General features: G+C 40.8%; 1 protein-coding gene across 1 annotated transcript in view; it reads right to left on the bottom strand.

Annotated features, from left to right (window-relative positions):
- Positions 1–19835, bottom strand: part of LOC145669494 (kynurenine/alpha-aminoadipate aminotransferase, mitochondrial-like) — a 63620-nt gene that overhangs the window by 10111 nt on the left and 33674 nt on the right. The window contains exons 4-6 of the mRNA XM_081737674.1: positions 10736–10928; positions 9704–9832; positions 1659–1802 (exon numbers count right to left, since the gene is read on the bottom strand). Coding sequence (XP_081593800.1) covers positions 1659–1802; positions 9704–9832; positions 10736–10928 — 466 coding nt within the window. The remainder of the gene's footprint in view (positions 1–1658; positions 1803–9703; positions 9833–10735; positions 10929–19835) is intronic.

The raw sequence follows: 19835 nt of genomic DNA, 5'->3' as shown, positions 1-19835 counted from the left end.
GAATGTCACTATTCGACTCAGCGACCCCGAAAACTATGAATTGGACACTAATATCGGTCGTTTTCTATTATTTGTAAGTGCCATCCCTTTCCCATTTCCAGTCCTCTGTGTGTATTAAGGGTCTCTTACTTCCATTGGTGGCTTAAACGGGATCTGGAGTGTCACTAATCCTCTCAACAACTCCGAAAATTACGGATTAGACAGTAATATTGGTCGTTTTTATTAGTTATATGTGACACTTCCTTCCCGTTCCCGCCCCACTCCCATATGGGGCCACGATGGCTTAGTGGTAGAATGCTTACCTCTGGTGCGTGAGGTCCCTGGACCGATCCCGGAACCAAGTAAGTTTGTGGTGGGTGTCGTGGGTTTTCTCGAGGTACTTCCGTTTCCTCCTACTTACTCATTCCACCAATTCTTCCGTCATTATTCACTTCCGTTATTCATCTTGTCCCTTAGCCTAAAGGGCATAATCGTAGGACGCTAAATTGAATTATTTCATTCCGGAAGTCGTTAATTTGTATTAGTTTTCGTTTGACTAAAGGGTTTACGGAGTAAATGAAGCCTACTGTTGCAATGTTGAATCGATTCCAAAATAAATAAATAAATAAAGCCCTTCGTCATGTTTTACTTTTTTTTTTTTGCTCTATGAAAGTCAATAATGAAAGCGGAAGTAGTAGCCAACTTTGTGTCACTTCCGGTATAACTAGAGAATGCGTGAAACTGTTGTCTTTTCGTGAGACGCTGGATCGATTCCAGAAAAACACTTTGTCACTATCTGACACCGTTATCGTTCTACGACAAGCACTTTGAAATCGGAAATGGTTAAATTCTACTACTTCCGGTTTTGAATACCGGAAATTCTTAATTTCTACTACTTCCGGTTTTGAATACAGTTAACGGATGAGATTGAAACTACCTTTGGGACGCTGAATCGATTCTTTAAAAAAAATAACAATAGTTCTTGACAAACAAAAGAACGGACATAGTCGTGCTAGAAGACTTTTGATACTTATATACAGGGTGTTTCAAAACAACATTCACAACATTTGGGACAACATTCCTAACACCAAAATAAGATTAAAAGCATAGAAAACCCTGGGTGCACAAATGCTTCCTTTCGGCGCTATGACCACCAGAAAATTTGTCGGAAAAATGCAAAAACATCCATAACTCGAAAACAAAATATCAGATCGAAATCGGGTAAAAGGGAAAATCTATTATTTTTAGACGTAGACTCCTTTAATACACAATTCGATGTTGGTGCAGGAGCAGCGTATTGGTGTCACGAATCACCTTCCAAACGTTGTCGGTGTTATTTTGAAATGTCCTGTATAGCATAGTTTGGAAGTCTATAGAAATATAGAAGATATGCGTATGCCGTAGAATTTTAAATTTCATAGTTAATGTGTCCAAATCTTAAAAACGTTGACAGCCACTGCTTTTGAATCTTAAAAAAAAATAATAATAACCAGACAAAACCTACAAACATCCTAGGATTAACTTGCAACTCCGGCCACGGAAAATAATCGTCATACTATTGGAACACGGTAATATTCACAATCAATTTGTATCTCTATAGCATTGAATGTATTTTCTTCTTTATCCTATGTTCTAAAATTATTCAGTAAATGATATTTAAAGAAAACAGTGTAATTTACCTTTCCGAACTGAATAAAGTAGTAAGGCTCATCCTCTACGATAAGAAAGTTGTATTTACATGCCAAACGATATACTTCTCTTCGTCTGTCGTTTGACGTCACTGTGCCGCTGGGGTTGGAGCCTGTTGGCACTGTAAACAGAATCTGCAAATAAACAGTTCAGCTTATCAAATATTTTTGTAAGATTTTACGAAGAACCGGTTCAGATTAAAAAAAAAAAAAACTGAATATTTTAATTTCACTTTTCTTTGCTCATTAACAGTAGCATTCTTTGCAGGCCCGTATCAAGGGGGGTCAAGGGGGCCGCTCCCTAAATTTTTGCTGCCCCCCTAAAATGTTCACGGTAGGCTTGCAAATGAACTATAATATGGTGATTAACTATAATATGGATGGATCGGTCACCCCCTAGCTTCAGCCGGGTCCCTCTAGATTTTTGGGCTGGCTACCGGCCTGGTTCTTTGGGAGAGAGATCAGAACCGAATAATAATAATAATAATAATAATAATAATAATAATAATAATAATAATAATAATAATAATAATATAGTGTGTGCGTGTCCTTCATCAGCTTTTTGCTCAGAAAGAACTTACCTAAACCAACTACATTTGGTACACAGACAGATCGTCACCAAATCTAATGGCATATGAAACCGTTTGTTTCGATTTTCGGCTTGGCGCACACTGATTCAGTGATAAAGCGCTTATCTCTGGTACATGGTCCCTGGATCGATCCTAAGCCGAGTAGGTTTATGGGAAACAACATCGTGTCTGTGGATTTTCTCAGGGTACTTCCGTTTCCTCCCACATTCTCTTTCCACTAATTCTTCCATCATGACTCACTTGTTTTAATTACACTAGTCGACAAAAACATACTCTTCGTCTGACACACGGAAGAAAATACCTGATTCTAATAGAACTTTTCACGAAGAATTCGAATCTGCAATCAGTTTTTCTCCATCACCCTCAGTTTTCCCGTGACAGAGGGATTTTCGAGAAATTTCCCTTTTTTAAAACCATTTTCATACCTGTAGCTCTGGTACCCTTAGGTATATAAACACACAAATTATATTGTATGTTAGCTTGATTTATACTTAGTAATCCTTCTAAGTTTCATAAGAATCGCATTATTCTTTCTAGAGAAATAAACAAATTTATATAAAAATTTGATACATATGTGTACTGTTCATTTGACCATGTTCATTAGTGCAGATAAAATAACATACCGCGCAGAAAACCCGCGCACACAATGTTTGTCCACCACAAAGTGTACTTAGTGGGGGCTGGGATCTTCTTAATAAATGAACACTTACTTACCTTAACTAAAATGTTTTAGTTGTCGACTTTCTTCTGTGTTTGGCTTCTGAAACATCTCTTTTGAGTGTCCAACAGTAATCAGCTAGCAGTTGTGAACTTCACTGTCCTTTTTATCTCTTTCTCTCCATGGAGGAAATTTCCTGATGAAAACGTTCCCTATGCTCATCACTAACAGCACCAAGGTTTTCAGGAAAGAAATCCAGGTTTGAGTCTAGAAAGTGAACTTTAAGGGACATGTTGCAGCCCATTTCTTTGAATGATTGCAGGAAATCACTCACAATTTCACGGTAATTTGGGGCTTTCTGGTTTCCTAAAAAATGCTCTATTAAACATTTAAATGAACACCAAGCTGCTTTCTCAACTGGAGTTAAGAGATTCTCAAATTTTTGGTCATGAATCAAACATCTTATTTGGACGCCTACAAAAATCACTTCCTTGATTTTAGCATCACTAGCCCGAGGAAAGTTTTCCTTGAGGTAACAAAATCCTACTTTTGTCCATTGCCTTAACAAAGTTTTTGAAAAACCCCAACTTTATGTGAAGAGGAGGTAAAATTATCTTATCAGGGCTCACCAGTGAGGAATAAAGAACATTCTTCTGTCCAGGAGTTAATACACGCTTTGGCCATTCCTTCTTGACGTAATTTTCCTCTTTGTTCCTGCTATCCCATTCGCAGAAGAATCAACAATATTTCGTATAACCAAGCTGCAAACCCACTAACAAAGAAATAACTTTTAAATCACAGCAAACGGTCCACTTGTATTTCTCATACTGAATTATTTCTAACACTATTTTGATGTTTTCATAGATTTCCGTCATATTAGTTGCATAAGCCAAAGGCACTGAAGGAAATTTGTTGCCATTGTACAAAAGGACAGCCTTAAAACTAGTTTTGGAAGAGTCAATAAACAATCTCCACTCTGTACTTATATGTGCATGTTCAAGTGTATCCATCACGGCACAGACATTATTACAATACACTAAATCATTTTCTTGAGAATAGTAGTTTTGAAACTCTGTATGACGGTTTCGAAAAATACACACTTTAGTGTCACGATAGAGCAGATTCCAGCCTTTCAGTCTAGAAGCAAGAAGTTCTGCTGTATCTTGGAGAGTTTAAATCCCGTACAAGGTCATTTAGTTCACCCTGAGTATCAGATGGGGATCCAATGTAGATGTGCTTCTTAGATATGTAGGATCATCTTCTTCATTTGGAACTTCAGTAGTTGTCTGAAGTACGTAATCCTCATTTACCGTAAGATGAGCAGGAGGTACTGGTACAGGTAATTCTGCACTGTGTGGAACTGGCCTAATTGCTGATGGCAAATTAGAGTACTGTACTGTGTGCTTAGATTTACTGGTTATTTTTTTTTATCTGTGTCATACAAAAGTAGCAGTCTGAAGAATGATCTTTTGCTTCCCTCCAGATCATCAGTACTGCGAAGTTCATGTTTCGTCCACCATTTGCCCAGCCAGTCAGACGTTTCACACAAGTACAACAAATGTAGTGAGGAGCCCAATTCTTATCTTGATCTCCTGCACAGCAACCAAAATATAACTGATAACACTTCCTCACAAGTGGAGTAAACCATCGACGTTGCGATTTAAATGTCAGCTCCCCACATACATAACAGAAATTGTCCGGGTGATTTACACACTTTCTCTGCATCTTGTATCCTGTAATGTATCACACACACATACAGACACGAATCTACACTCCATCAATCATGAAGCAGGACAAACGTAATCTAACTCAGTGCATCACCACACAACACAATCTATTCGAACTCCACAATGCACAAACACTTCAACTTACACGCGGCCACATCTAAAAGGCGTCCAGCTTGGACCGTTATTCAACGCTACTAACAGCCATCAGGCTACGTGAGTCATCAATTTTTTATGCATTGTTGCCAGATCAAAATATTAAAAAGAGACTTATTTTCCACAGAAAGCATGCCTGTATTTGTGCTTGTATTTGAGTATCCATCTATGTGCCGACAATAATACTTCACCGTCAGGTTTTTGTGTTTGGTAAAAAGTCTTGCATAGACACAATAGTTTATATCTATAAACAGAATAATGCGATTCACATTATTTATTAAGTAGACATAAAACTATGTTTTAGTGCAGTTCCTGTTTCTGTATCACTATAGACAAATAGCAAGTTGAGACAAAAAAATCTTATAAACTACTTTTTGGAGGGAATTTCTCACAAAATCCCTCTAGAAATTCCCTCTACAAAAATGGTGACACGGTGTATACATCATTGAAAATATGTTTTATTTCAAATCCAATGAGGTATAAACCGTGCTTATATTGTAATTTTCGTGGAAGTTATATGTGATTTTATCTGCACTAATATATATGGTCAAATGAACAGTAAACATAGCATATTTTTATATAAATATGTTTATTTCTCTAGAAAGAATAATGCGATTCTTATGAAACTTAGAGGGCTTATACTAAGTATAAATGAAGCTAACATACAGTATAATTTGTGTGTTTATATACCTAAGGGTACCCGAGCTACACAAAAATTGTAAAAAAAAAAAAAAAAAGAAAGAAAAAAGAAAAGAAAGAAAAGAAATTTGAGGGGAAATTTCCCGTAAATCCCTCTGTCACGGGGAAACTGAGGGTGATGGAGAAAAACTGGTTGCAGGTTCGAATTCTACGTGAAAAGTTCTATTAGAATCAGGTATTTTCATTTCTGTGTCAAAATCTTGTTGACTAGTGTTATTGTCTCCCGAAGCCTACAAAGGGCATAATCGTGAGACGTTAAACTCAAAGATTTTATTTCATTTCGCCTTTTGGCTTGGGGGAAGGGAGCAAGCAGATCGAACGTTATGCACATTTTTTCCTCTGGTTATTTCTAAGAACACCTTACAAGTATGCAACCGACATGACATGTGTTGTGCGGGCTTACATAACAACAAAGGATAAATACCTGGACAACGAAAGTTCTGTAGAAATTCCATAAGGATGTTACTCTTCCCATCTCTTTATCCCAGTTCTGAATTATATCAAGAAAGACAGTTGTTTGCAGCTAGTTTAAAAATACAGGATACTGTATTTATAACTTGTCTAATATTTTTTTTATTTGTGTAGACGACAAAGTTGCAAACTAATTTTGTTGTTTATAAGTGACGTCAGATATGTGACAATGTATACTGTATAATAACTTGAATATCTTTAAACTTTGATATCTTCAATATGTTCGTACAACCACTTTATCGATTTATAGTTTTGATACTATGTATCGTGTAACACTAAAACAATGTTCGAGATCTAAGCACAACATATAGGGTATAACTGGCATCTATAATTAATTATAGGTAATTTAATATTTAAACTCGTGGAATTATTTTGTTGGTCTGCAGACTCGTAGCACGTATTTGAAACCCAAGGTTACTAGAGAACAGGTTGCCTCGAAACACTTCGGTTTTCGTTCGGAGGGAATCGGTGAAGATCGTGAAACGTCACCCGTAGACCAAACGCTTTGAAGACACTTGAGAACTCTATGATCATCCTACAGTTTTAAATGCACTGAATAAAATTAGAATGATTATTTTAAGCAATAATCCTGGCGTACTGAAAATTAACAAAAACACAAATACAGTAGAAACTCGATTAACCGTCACCCTCGGGACCGGGACCATGACGGTTAAGCGAATAGACGGATAACAGAAATGTTGTTATAAACCTCTACAGTAAGTAGATTTAAAAGGTTCTGGAAGAAATAAATAACCTTATATAAGTGAATAATACTTATAATGATTGAACAGGACCAGAGTAAACCGTATTCCTTCCATGTTACACTAATGTATGTTCGTCTTGAGAATAATTCATAACAGTTTGGAATTTAATTTCTGGCATCTTGAGTGTTTCAAGTCCATGATTTTCTCCATAAGAGTTTCAGTACTGTACTAAGTTTTTGTGTGGAAACTAGCATGACTATTTCAGTCCATTTCGCTTACACTTTATTCCGTGCTCTGCACGGCGCACTGCGTCAATTACGGCACATTTAAAGTACAGTACTGTCCGGAGCAGTGACGGATAACAAAGAGTGACGGTTAATCGAGTTTCTACTGTACTGTTGAAAATGAAGAATTTATTTTAAGCAAATTTCTTGAAATGTTGAAGACAATGACCGAAGACAAAGATGTTCTTAAAGTCAAGTGTGCTACATTGAGACACAATCAGCAATGGAAGATGATGGACTGGTGTATATAGCAGGTTGGCTTGCAATAACAATAATAATAATAATAATAATAATAATAATAATAATAATAATAATAATAATAATAATAATAATAATAAAATGCAAAACTACACCCTCATTTAAGTAATCAGAACAATAAAAATGTTCCCATTTATTACTCTTCACCATCATCGATTTAAAGCAGTGGTGTAGCTACGGGGAGCATCGCGGCCAGACCCCCACAAATCATTTTCTGGACTACCGAAATGACTAGCCTTTAAAACATCATCGTCAGATTACCTCGCTACAGTCATTTAAAAATAACAAAGTACATATAATTAATAATCGGTAAATTATTTACCGATCCTTACCGATCGAAAAATAGTATGGTATCTCTCCCGTGTAAGGAATGACCAAATGCAGAGCTTGCTGCCACATTTGCTACAATCGATTGATGTAGTATTCTTGTGCGGATCATGTCCAATATGAAGCATGAAAATATTTTCTATAGGCCTATTTTAAAATAATTGTCAATCTATGCTAATACGAGAATTTGAATGATGTTTTTAGTCAAGAATAATAAATAAATATTTTTGTCAGGAAATCTTAAATAAATTAAGCGAAATTTCAAAGAAAATCACTGATATGTAAATAGGTTCTGTGTAAAGGGGCTTAAATTTTAATATAATAGTTATGCACAAAGGCATAAAATTTGGTCCGGAGCTGTAGTTCTTGGTTAATAATAATAAAAACTACTTGGTACATAATATTTATGGAGAAAAAGCAAAAACCAAAGCTTTAAAAAAAGTGTTTTTAGTTTTCCGGACGGAAACGAAAAACTTCCGGCTCTTTCAGGCCTCAAAATCACTAACTGTAACACTTTTTTTGGGGGGGGGGCTTTGTAAATTGTAGCTGTCTTTTCCCCCAAATGATGACGGGCCCCTCCTAGATAAACCTGCTGGCTACATCCCTGATTCAAAGCTTGTCTCATAGCCATCTCACACAGCCCACTGAAGAGTGCTTTCGTGTGTAAAAGATATGCAAGAACAGTTTTCATTTTACCATGGAAGAACAGTGCGTAGGGGAAAAGATACCATGAAATGTCTAAAGAGAATTATTTGTGGGAGTAATGCTAATGTGAATTCTGAAATAATGACTACATTTGTGCGAATAACATATGCCAGAATTAAGTTTTTGAATAGTTTGGCAAAACAGAAAAGTGTTAAGGTATCTGTAAAAGGAGAAGAAAGCTCTCAGGACAAACGGGAGAAAAAATCAGGAAACTTGTCCAGTGAGGTAAGGTTTCTAACAATAGAATATTATCGTAAAACACAATTATTATTATAACTTCTGTTCTCGATCATTATTCTATGTAGTAAATTACAGACACTTAAGTTTGATTTACATGATGATGATGGCATTTCGGTAGGAGGTAGAATGATTAGATGTATAAGATTTGCAGACGATATGGCGCTTGTTGCAGAATCTGAAAAGAAAATCAATAAAATGTTAGAAAAAATGAGAAAGGGCTTTGAAGAATATGGGATGAAAATAAATGTTAGAAAGACAAAAGCCATGGTGATTGGAACGAAGGGGTGTGTGTCAAATATAAAAGTAGGAGGGGAGAAAATAAAACAAGTGAATAGTTTTCGATATCTGGGTAGTATTCTTAGTAATAACATGAAGTGCGAACGTGAAATAAAAGCAAGGATAGGAATGGCGAAAGAAGCCTTTAAAAGAAAGAAAAGTCTGTTTTGTGGGACCTTGAACAAAGAGTTGAGAAAGAGACTCATAAAATGCTTCGTTGTATTGTATGGGGCGGAAACGTCGACATTACGTAAAGGCGACGAAAATCGACTGGAAGCCTTCGAAATGTGGGTGTGGAGAAGAATGGAAAGAATTAGTTTGGTCGAGCGGAAAACGAATGAGAGAGTGTTAGAAATGATGGGTGAGAAAAGAACGCTTTTAGATATAATTAGGAAGAGGAAGAGAAACTGGTTGGGACATTGCCTAAAAAGAGATTGCATCATGAGGGACGTCCTAGAGGGTATGGTGGCGGGAAAGAGAAGGAGGGGGCGAAGGAGACTACAATTAATGGATGATATAAAAACAGAAAGATCATACGCGAAGACGAAGAAGTTAGCGGAAGACCGTGGAGCATGGAAGTTTCTCAGCTGCGGGAAGTGACCTGCCAATAAAGGCAGAATACCTATGATGATGATGATGATAAGTTTGATTCTGCATGCAAGCAAAAAAAAAAAAAAAAGAATTTTACATAACGTTAATTCAGTATAGGACTTCTCACGCGAAGACCCTCTTCCTTATTCTTCAGTGGGAAAAAAGCAGACGACAAATTTTTTGCGCGCTTCACGGGTCTATAAATGACGTCATTCCGGGACAGCCTATGACCGTGCAGCATGGTTAAGAGGCAACCTATTCTCCAGTAACCTTGTTTGAAACCTGATTATCTAGAAAGCACCCGACAACTCTAAACCCTGACCCAACATCCACTCCTTCATCCTGCAGCTTACCCTGGGCATCTTGTCCCAATCTCCGTTGGATGTTCGCCACATAGACTCAAGAACTTCTTGTAAGATGTCAGTTCTGATTCCTTCTCCGTCTTCTTGGATCGGAATGAACTTCGGCAGATAAGGTTTCATCTACAATTATAATAGAAAAGAGTATTATATCAATATCTTTCGAAGTGCATTAGATATGCATGCTACCTACGCAAAATGATCATTTGGACACTAAAACAGGTATGTATTTAATTTTAAATGTTTCTGGATATTGCCGACATATATGGATAGCCTTACGCCTGTTATGTATAAAGGATGATGTTCCTTGGCTAGCACACTATACAGGGTATGTCAAAAAGAATGACCTGATTTTGAAAGTCCATATGTATTGATAAAAATATACTACAAAAATGGGATACATTGCAAAATACTCACAAAATCTTCAAGATTTAGCTATGCTGTTACAAATGATTTATGTGTTCATCACCTGCAGCACGAACAGCATAGTTTGCCGAATTATTTCCATCATTTCATTGGAAATGTAAAGCTAACCTGGCATCTTACCTTTGCACAAATATCCTGTCTCTTCAAATTGGTGATACCAACGACGAATGTTTTTGGCTGCAGGCGGATCAATGCCAAAACGCTGACGAAAAACACGCTGGGCTGAAACCACTGACTCACTCTTTGGAACCTGCAGCACACAAAATGTCTTTAGTTGAGCGGGCGCCATCTTACTTGTGACTGACTGCAAACTAAGAATACACATTGACTGACACCTAACGGCGATTTTCTGAAACTCTAGGCCACGCCCATTCAAATAACACTCCTATCCGTGCTGGAACGTCCCATGTTCCGTAATGATTACCGTTCAAAATCAGGTCATTCTTTTTGAAACACAGTGTATAATATGTAGCTATGCTGATATAGCTAATATCTTTGCCTGCTTAAGTTGTGATTTGCTAGGGCGTTTCGATTATTCTTTTAATCAACATGAATCTTTTTTTTTTTTTTTTTTTTTTAACAGTATGTCGAATCACTTACCATATCTTTACCGGAAGCATATATTGGTTCCTGGACCAGAATGGGACAACCTGGACTTAAAGTCATCTCACAAATCTTGTTGAGGATGTCCTGTGCTCCAAGACCTATGAGCATTCCGTGTTTTTCCCATGACGAAGGAATGTTATGAAGTTTAGACATGATCTCTTTCAATTTAACCAAAAGCTCTGGATATCTGTTGAAAGAGAAGTAAACAGCTTGTATAAATTTTTAAAACTTAAAATAAGTGGCAATGTCACGTGTACACCACCTAAAGAAGTTTGGTTTGTATGGCGTCATATTTCCCCAGTCAATGTTGAAATCGAAAGTTGTAAATAGATTTCTATACCATTTTCAGTTTAATAAAGAGATTAGAGTGAAGATTGTATATATTTTTGGGACACTTACGAAGTGGCTATTTGAGAAAGCGTTTTCGATGCGTTACCCCCTGTAGCGAACGCGGCCATGGTGGCTATTCAGCAATTTTACTTTTGCCAGAGTTGTAAATCATACTGTGAGCCAGTCAGGGTTTCCGGGTCTTTTTGCCAGGTTCAGATCTATATTAGCAGAGTTCCAATACTCTGCACAAATCATCTTTCAAGCAGCTGTTTCTTGCTACAATCCCTTTGCCTGGCAACACGTCCTTCCTTTTGAAATCTTTTAAACAGCAGGCGGTCTATTGTTCCGAAACGCACCAAATACGCTCGAGCTGACTTTTTCTACGCGTTTTTTAATTGCTTTCGTGTTTGAGATTAGCCACCTACATTAAAATACATGGTGAGCGTATTCCAAGCGTACGAGCAATAAATACGCTTCGCGATCGCTTCAAGTAACCGGGTACTTAATCGTTTGCAGAAAAGTGCTTCTAGCTATTTATGATCTTTTTTACCCTATAATTATCAACATTGAGGTCGGAAGTCCTTGATTTCTGCCATCTCTGGTTTGAAAGATTTCACTACCTCTTTCGTTTCTGCTCTATGTAGATCGAAATGCAAAACGGAAGTTGTACTGCGTTTCTTCACTTCTGGTTTTAGTAGATAGTTAAGGATGAAGATAAAATAAAGGGTGGGCCGTGATTATGTATATCTTGTTGCAAAGAGTGCGATAAAGAAATTAGCAACAAAACTTGAAGATAAACTTATTGCTCTCTATACCTTTCTTTACAAGAATTTTAATCTCTGTTCTGCATGACAGTCCACGAATGCACCATCCAAATCGATACATGCCTGGAGACGAAGAGCAACCATCCAAATCGATACATGCCTGAAGACGAAGAGCAACCATCCAAATCGATACATGCCTGGAGACGAAGAGCAATCATCCAAATCGATACATGCCTGGAGACGATGAGCAACCATCCAAATCGATACATGCCTGGAGACGAAGAGCAACCATCCAAATCGATACATGCCTGGAGACGAAGAGCAACCATCCAAATCGATACATGCCTGGAGACGAAGAGCAACCATCCAAATCGATACATGCCTCGAGACGAAGAGCAACCATCCAAATAGATACATGCCTGGAGACGAAGAGCAACCATCCAAATTGATACATGCCTCGAGACGAAGAGCAACCATCCAAATCGATACATGCCTCGAGACGAAGAGCAACCATCCAAATAGATACATGCCTGGAGACGAAGAGCAACCATCCAAATCGATACATGCCTAGAGACGAAGAGCAACCATCCAAATAGATACATGCCTGGAGACGAAGAGCAACCATCCAAATCGATACATGCCTAGAGACGAAGAGCAACCATCCAAATCGATACATGCCTGGACACGAAGAGCAACCATCCAAATTCATACATGCCTGGAGACGAAGAGCAACAATCCAAATTGATACATGCCTCGAGACGAAGAGCAACCATCCAAATCGATACATGCCTCGAGACGAAGAGCAACCATCCAAATAGATACATGCCTGGAGACGAAGAGCAACCATCCAAATCGATACATGCCTCGAGACGAAGAGCAACCATCCAAATAGATACATGCCTCGAGACGAAGAGCAACCATCCAAATCGATACATGCCTGGACACGAAGAGCAACCATCCAAATTGATACATGCCTGGAGACGAAGAGCAACAATCCAAATTGATACATGCCTCGAGACGAAGAGCAACCATCCAAATCGATACATGCCTCGAGACGAAGAGCAACAATCCAAATAGATACATGCCTCGAGACGAAGAGCAACCATCCAAATCGATACATGCCTCGAGACGAAGAGCAACCATCCAAATAAATACATGCCTCGAGACGAAGAGCAACCATCCAAATCGATACATGCCTGGACACGAAGAGCAACCATCCAAATTGATACATGCCTGGAGACGAAGAGCAACAATCCAAATCGATACATGCCTGGACACGAAGAGCAACCATCCAAATTGATACATGCCTCGAGACGAAGAGCAACAATCCAAATAGATACATGCCTGGAGACGAAGAGCAACCATCCAAATCGATACATGCCTAGAGACGAAGAGCAACCATCCAAATCAATACATGCCTCGAGACGAAGAGCAACCATCCAAATAGATACATGCCTGGAGACGAAGAGCAACCATCCAAATTGATACATGCCTCGAGACGAAGAGCAACCATCCAAATCGATACATGCCTGGACACGAAGAGCAACCATCCAAATAGATACATGCCTAGAGACGAAGAGCAACCATCCAAATCGATACATGCCTCGAGACGAAGAGCAACCATCCAAATAGATACATGCCTCGAGACGAAGAGCAACCATCCAAATCGATACATGCCTAGAGACGAAGAGCAACCATCCAAATCGATACATGCCTAGAGACGAAGAGCAACCATCCAAATAGATACATGCCTAGAGACGAAGAGCAACCATCCAAATCGATACATGCCTCGAGACGAAGAGCAACCATCCAAATCGATACATGCCTAGAGACGAAGAGCAACCATCCAAATAGATACATGCCTCGAGACGAAGAGCAACCATCCAAATCGATACATGCCTAGAGACGAAGAGCAACCATCCAAATCGATACATGCCTCGAGACGAAGAGCAACCATCCAAATAGATACATGCCTAGAGACGAAGAGCAACCATCCAAATAGATACATGCCTAGAGACGAAGAGCAACCATCCAAATCGATACATGCCTAGAGACGAAGAGCAACCATCCAAATAGATACATGCCTAGAGACGAAGAGCAACCATCCAAATAGATACATGCCTAGAGACGAAGAGCAACCATCCAAATAGATACATGCCTAGAGACGAAGAGCAACCATCCAAATAGATACATGCCTAGAGACGAAGAGCAACCATCCAAATCGATACATGCCTAGAGACGAAGAGCAACCATCCAAATAGATACATGCCTAGAGACGAAGAGCAACCATCCAAATCGATACATGCCTAGAGACGAAGAGCAACCATCCAAATCGATACATGCCTCGAGACGAAGAGCAACCATCCAAATCGATACATGCCTAGAGACGAAGAGCAACCATCCAAATCGATACATGCCTCGAGACGAAGAGCAACCATCCAAATAGATACATGCCTGGAGACGAAGAGCAACAATCCAAATTGATACATGCCTCGAGACGAAGAGCAACCATCCAAATCGATACATGCCTCGAGACGAAGAGCAACCATCCAAATAGATACATGCCTGGAGACGAAGAGCAACCATCCAAATCGATACATGCCTCGAGACGAAGAGCAACCATCCAAATAGATACATGCCTCGAGACGAAGAGCAACCATCCAAATCGATACATGCCTGGACACGAAGAGCAACCATCCAAACAGATACATGCCTGGAGACGAAGAGCAACCATCCAAATCGATACATGCCTCGAGACGAAGAGCAACCATCCAAATAGATACATGCCTCGAGACGAAGAGCAACCATCCAAATCGATACATGCCTGGACACGAAGAGCAACCATCCAAATAGATACATGCCTGGAGACGAAGAGCAACCATCCAAATCGATACATGCCTCGAGACGAAGAGCAACCATCCAAATAGATACATGCCTCGAGACGAAGAGCAACCATCCAAATCGATACATGCCTGGACACGAAGAGCAACCATCCAAATTGATACATGCCTGGAGACGAAGAGCAACAATCCAAATTGATACATGCCTCGAGACGAAGAGCAACCATCCAAATCGATACATGCCTCGAGACGAAGAGCAACCATCCAAATAGATACATGCCTGGAGACGAAGAGCAACCATCCAAATCGATACATGCCTGGAGACGAAGAGCAACCATCCAAATCGATACATGCCTCGAGACGAAGAGCAACCATCCAAATCGATACATGCCTCGAGACGAAGAGCAACCATCCAAATAGATACATGCCTGGAGACGAAGAGCAACCATCCAAATCGATACATGCCTAGAGACGAAGAGCAACCATCCAAATTGATACATGCCTCGAGACGAAGAGCAACCATCCAAATCGATACATGCCTGGAGACGAAGAGCAACCATCCAAATCGATACATGCCTGGAGACGAAGAGCAACCATCCAAATCGATACATGCCTCGAGACGAAGAGCAACCATCCAAATCGATACATGCCTCGAGACGAAGAGCAACCATCCAAATAGATACATGCCTGCAGACGAAGAGCAACCATCCAAATTGATACATGCCTCGAGACGAAGAGCAACCATCCAAATAGATACATGCCTCGAGACGAAGAGCAACCATCCAAATCGATACATGCCTGGAGACGAAGAGCAACCATCCAAATTGATACATGCCTGGAGACGAAGAGCAACCATCCAAATTGATACATGCCTCGAGACGAAGAGCAACCATCCAAATCGATACATGCCTAGAGACGAAGAGCAACCATCCAAATTGATACATGCCTCGAGACGAAGAGCAACCATCCAAATCGATACATGCCTGGAGACGAAGAGCAACCATCCAAATTGATACATGCCTGGAGACGAAGAGCAACCATCCAAATTGATACATGCCTCGAGACGAAGAGCAACCATCCAAATCGATACATGCCTGGAGACGAAGAGCAACCATCCAAATTGATACATGCCTCGAGACGAAGAGCAACCATCCAAATCGATACATGCCTGGAGACGAAGAGCAACCATCCAAATTGATACATGCCTCGAGACGAAGAGCAACCATCCAAATCGATACATGCCTGGAGACGAAGAGCAACCATCCAAATTGATACATGCCTCGAGACGAAGAGCAACCATCCAAATTGATACATGCCTGGAGACGAAGAGCAACCATCCAAATTGATACATGCCTGGAGACGAAGAGCAACCATCCAAATTGATACATGCCTGGAGACGAAGAGCAACCATCCAAATCGATACATGCCTCGAGACGAAGAGCAACCATCCAAATCGATACATGCCTGGAGACGAAGAGCAACCATCCAAATTGATACATGCCTCGAGACGAAGAGCAACCATCCAAATCGATACACGCCTGGAGACGAAGAGCAACCATCCAAATTGATACATGGCTGGAGACGAAGAGCAACCATTCAAATTGATACATGCCTCGAGACGAAGAGCAACCATCCAAATCGATACATGCCTCGAGACGAAGAGCAACCATCCAAATTGATACATGCCTGGAGACGAAGAGCAACCATCCAAATTGATACATGCCTGGAGACGAAGAGCAACCATCCAAATCGATACATGCCTGGACACGAAGAGCAACCATCCAAATCGATACATGCCTGGACACGAAGAGCAACCATCCAAATCGATACATGCCTGGACACGAAGAGCAACCATCCAAATCGATACATGCCTGGAGACGAAGAGCAACCATCCAAATTGATACATGCCTCGAGACGAAGAGCAACCATCCAAATTGATACATGCCTCGAGACGAAGAGCAACCATCCAAATTGATACATGCCTGGAGACGAAGAGCAACCATCCAAATCGATACATGCCTGGACACGAAGAGCAACAATCCAAATTGATACATGCCTGGAGACGAAGAGCAACAATCCAAATTGATACATGCCTGGAGACGGAGAGCAACCATCCAAATTGATACATGCCTGGAGACGAAGAGCAACCATCCAAATTGATACATGCCTGGAGACGAAGAGCAACCATCCAAATTGATACATGCCTCGAGACGAAGAGCAACCATCCAAATAGATACATGCCTGGAGACGAAGAGCAACCATCCAAATTGATACATGCCTCGAGACGAAGAGCAACCATCCAAATAGATACATGCCTGGAGACGAAGAGCAACCATCCAAATTGATACATGCCTCGAGACGAAGAGCAACCATCCAAATAGATACATGCCTGGAGACCAAGAGCAACAATCCAAATTGATACATGTCTGGAGACCAAGAGCAACCATCCAAATCGATACATGCCAGGAGACGAAGAGCAACCATCCAAATTGATACATGCCTGGAGACGAAGAGCAACCATCCAAATCGATACATGCCAGGAGACGAAGAGCAACCATCCAAATTGATACATGCCTGGAGACGAAGAGCAACCATCCAAATCGATACATGCCTGGAGACGAAGAGCAACCATCCAAATCGATACATGCCTGGAGAAGAAGAGCAACCATCCAAATTGATACATGCCTGGAGACGAAGAGCAACCATCCAAATTGATACATGCCTGGAGACGAAGAGCAACCATCCAAATCGATACATGCCTGGAGAAGAAGAGCAACCATCCAAATCGATACATGCCTGGAGACGAAGAGCAACCATCCAAATCGATACATGCCTGGAGACGAAGAGCAACCATCCAAATCGATACATGCCTGGAGACGAAGAGCAACCATCCAAATTGATACATGCCTGGACACGAAGAGCAACCATCCAAATCGATACATGCCTGGACACGAAGAGCAACCATCCAAATCGATACATGCCTGGACACGAAGAGCAACCATCCAAATTGATACATGCCTCGAGACGAAGAGCAACCATCCAAATTGATACATGCCTCGAGACGAAGAGCAACCATCCAAATTGATACATGCCTCGAGACGAAGAGCAACAATCCAAATTGATACATGCCTGGAGACGAAGAGCAACAATCCAAATTGATACATGCCTGGAGACGAAGAGCAACCATCCAAATTGATACATGCCTGGAGACGAAGAGCAACCATCCAAATTGATACATGCCTGGAGACGAAGAGCAACCATCCAAATTGATACATGCCTCGAGACGAAGAGCAACCATCCAAATAGATACATGCCTGGAGACGAAGAGCAACCATCCAAATTGATACATGCCTCGAGAAGAAGAGCAACCATCCAAATAGATACATGCCTGGAGACCAAGAGCAACAATCCAAATTGATACATGTCTGGAGACCAAGAGCAACCATCCAAATTGATACATGCCTGGACACGAAGAGCAACCATCCAAATTGATACATGCCTGGACACGAAGAGCAACCATCCAAATCGATACATGCCAGGAGACGAAGAGCAACCATCCAAATTGATACATGCCTGGAGACGAAGAGCAACCATCCAAATCGATACATGCCTGGAGACGAAGAGCAACCATCCAAATCGATACATGCCTGGAGAAGAAGAGCAACCATCCAAATTGATACATGCCTGGAGACGAAGAGCAACCATCCAAATTGATACATGCCTGGAGACGAAGAGCAACCATCCAAATCGATACATGCCTGGAGAAGAAGAGCAACCATCCAAATCGATACATGCCTGGAGACGAAGAGCAACCATCCAAATCGATACATGCCTGGAGACGAAGAGCAACCATCCAAATCGATACATGCCTGGAGACGAAGAGCAACCATCCAAATCGATACATGCCTGGAGACGAAGAGCAACCATCCAAATCGATACATGCCTCGAGACGAAGAGCAACCATCCAAATAGATACATGCCTGGAGACGAAGAGCAACCATCCAAATTGATACATGCCTCGAGACGAAGAGCAACCATCCAAATCGATACATGCCTCGAGACGAAGAGCAACCATCCAAATAGATACATGCCTGGAGACGAAGAGCAACCATCCAAATCGATACATGCCTAGAGACGAAGAGCAACCATCCAAATAGATACATGCCTGGAGACGAAGAGCAACCATCCAAATCGATACATGCCTAGAGACGAAGAGCAACCATCCAAATCGATACATGCCTGGACACGAAGAGCAACCATCCAAATTCATACATGCCTGGAGACGAAGAGCAACAATCCAAATTGATACATGCCTCGAGACGAAGAGCAACCATCCAAATCGATACATGCCTCGAGACGAAGAGCAACCATCCAAATAGATACATGCCTGGAGACGAAGAGCAACCATCCAAATCGATACATGCCTCGAGACGAAGAGCAACCATCCAAATAGATACATGCCTCGAGACGAAGAGCAACCATCCAAATCGATACATGCCTGGACACGAAGAGCAACCATCCAAATTGATACATGCCTGGAGACGAAGAGCAACAATCCAAATTGATACATGCCTCGAGACGAAGAGCAACCATCCAAATCGATACATGCCTCGAGACGAAGAGCAACAATCCAAATAGATACATGCCTCGAGACGAAGAGCAACCATCCAAATCGATACATGCCTCGAGACGAAGAGCAACCATCCAAATCGATACATGCCTGGAGACGAAGAGCAACCATCCAAATCGATACATGCCTCGAGACGAAGAGCAACCATCCAAATAGATACATGCCTGGAGACGAAGAGCAACCATCCAAATTGATACATGCCTCGAGACGAAGAGCAACCATCCAAATCGATACATGCCTCGAGACGAAGAGCAACCATCCAAATAGATACATGCCTGGAGACGAAGAGCAACCATCCAAATCGATACATGCCTAGAGACGAAGAGCAACCATCCAAATAGATACATGCCTGGAGACGAAGAGCAACCATCCAAATCGATACATGCCTAGAGACGAAGAGCAACCATCCAAATCGATACATGCCTGGACACGAAGAGCAACCATCCAAATTCATACATGCCTGGAGACGAAGAGCAACAATCCAAATTGATACATGCCTCGAGACGAAGAGCAACCATCCAAATCGATAC

This window comes from Thermobia domestica, chromosome 14 (assembly GCF_964235325.1).
Source record: "Thermobia domestica chromosome 14, izTheDome1.hap1.1, whole genome shotgun sequence".
Classification (NCBI taxonomy): Eukaryota; Metazoa; Arthropoda; class Insecta; order Zygentoma; family Lepismatidae; genus Thermobia; species Thermobia domestica.
Note: the sequence above shows the minus strand (reverse complement) of the source record. Positions and strands in the feature narration are given on the sequence as shown.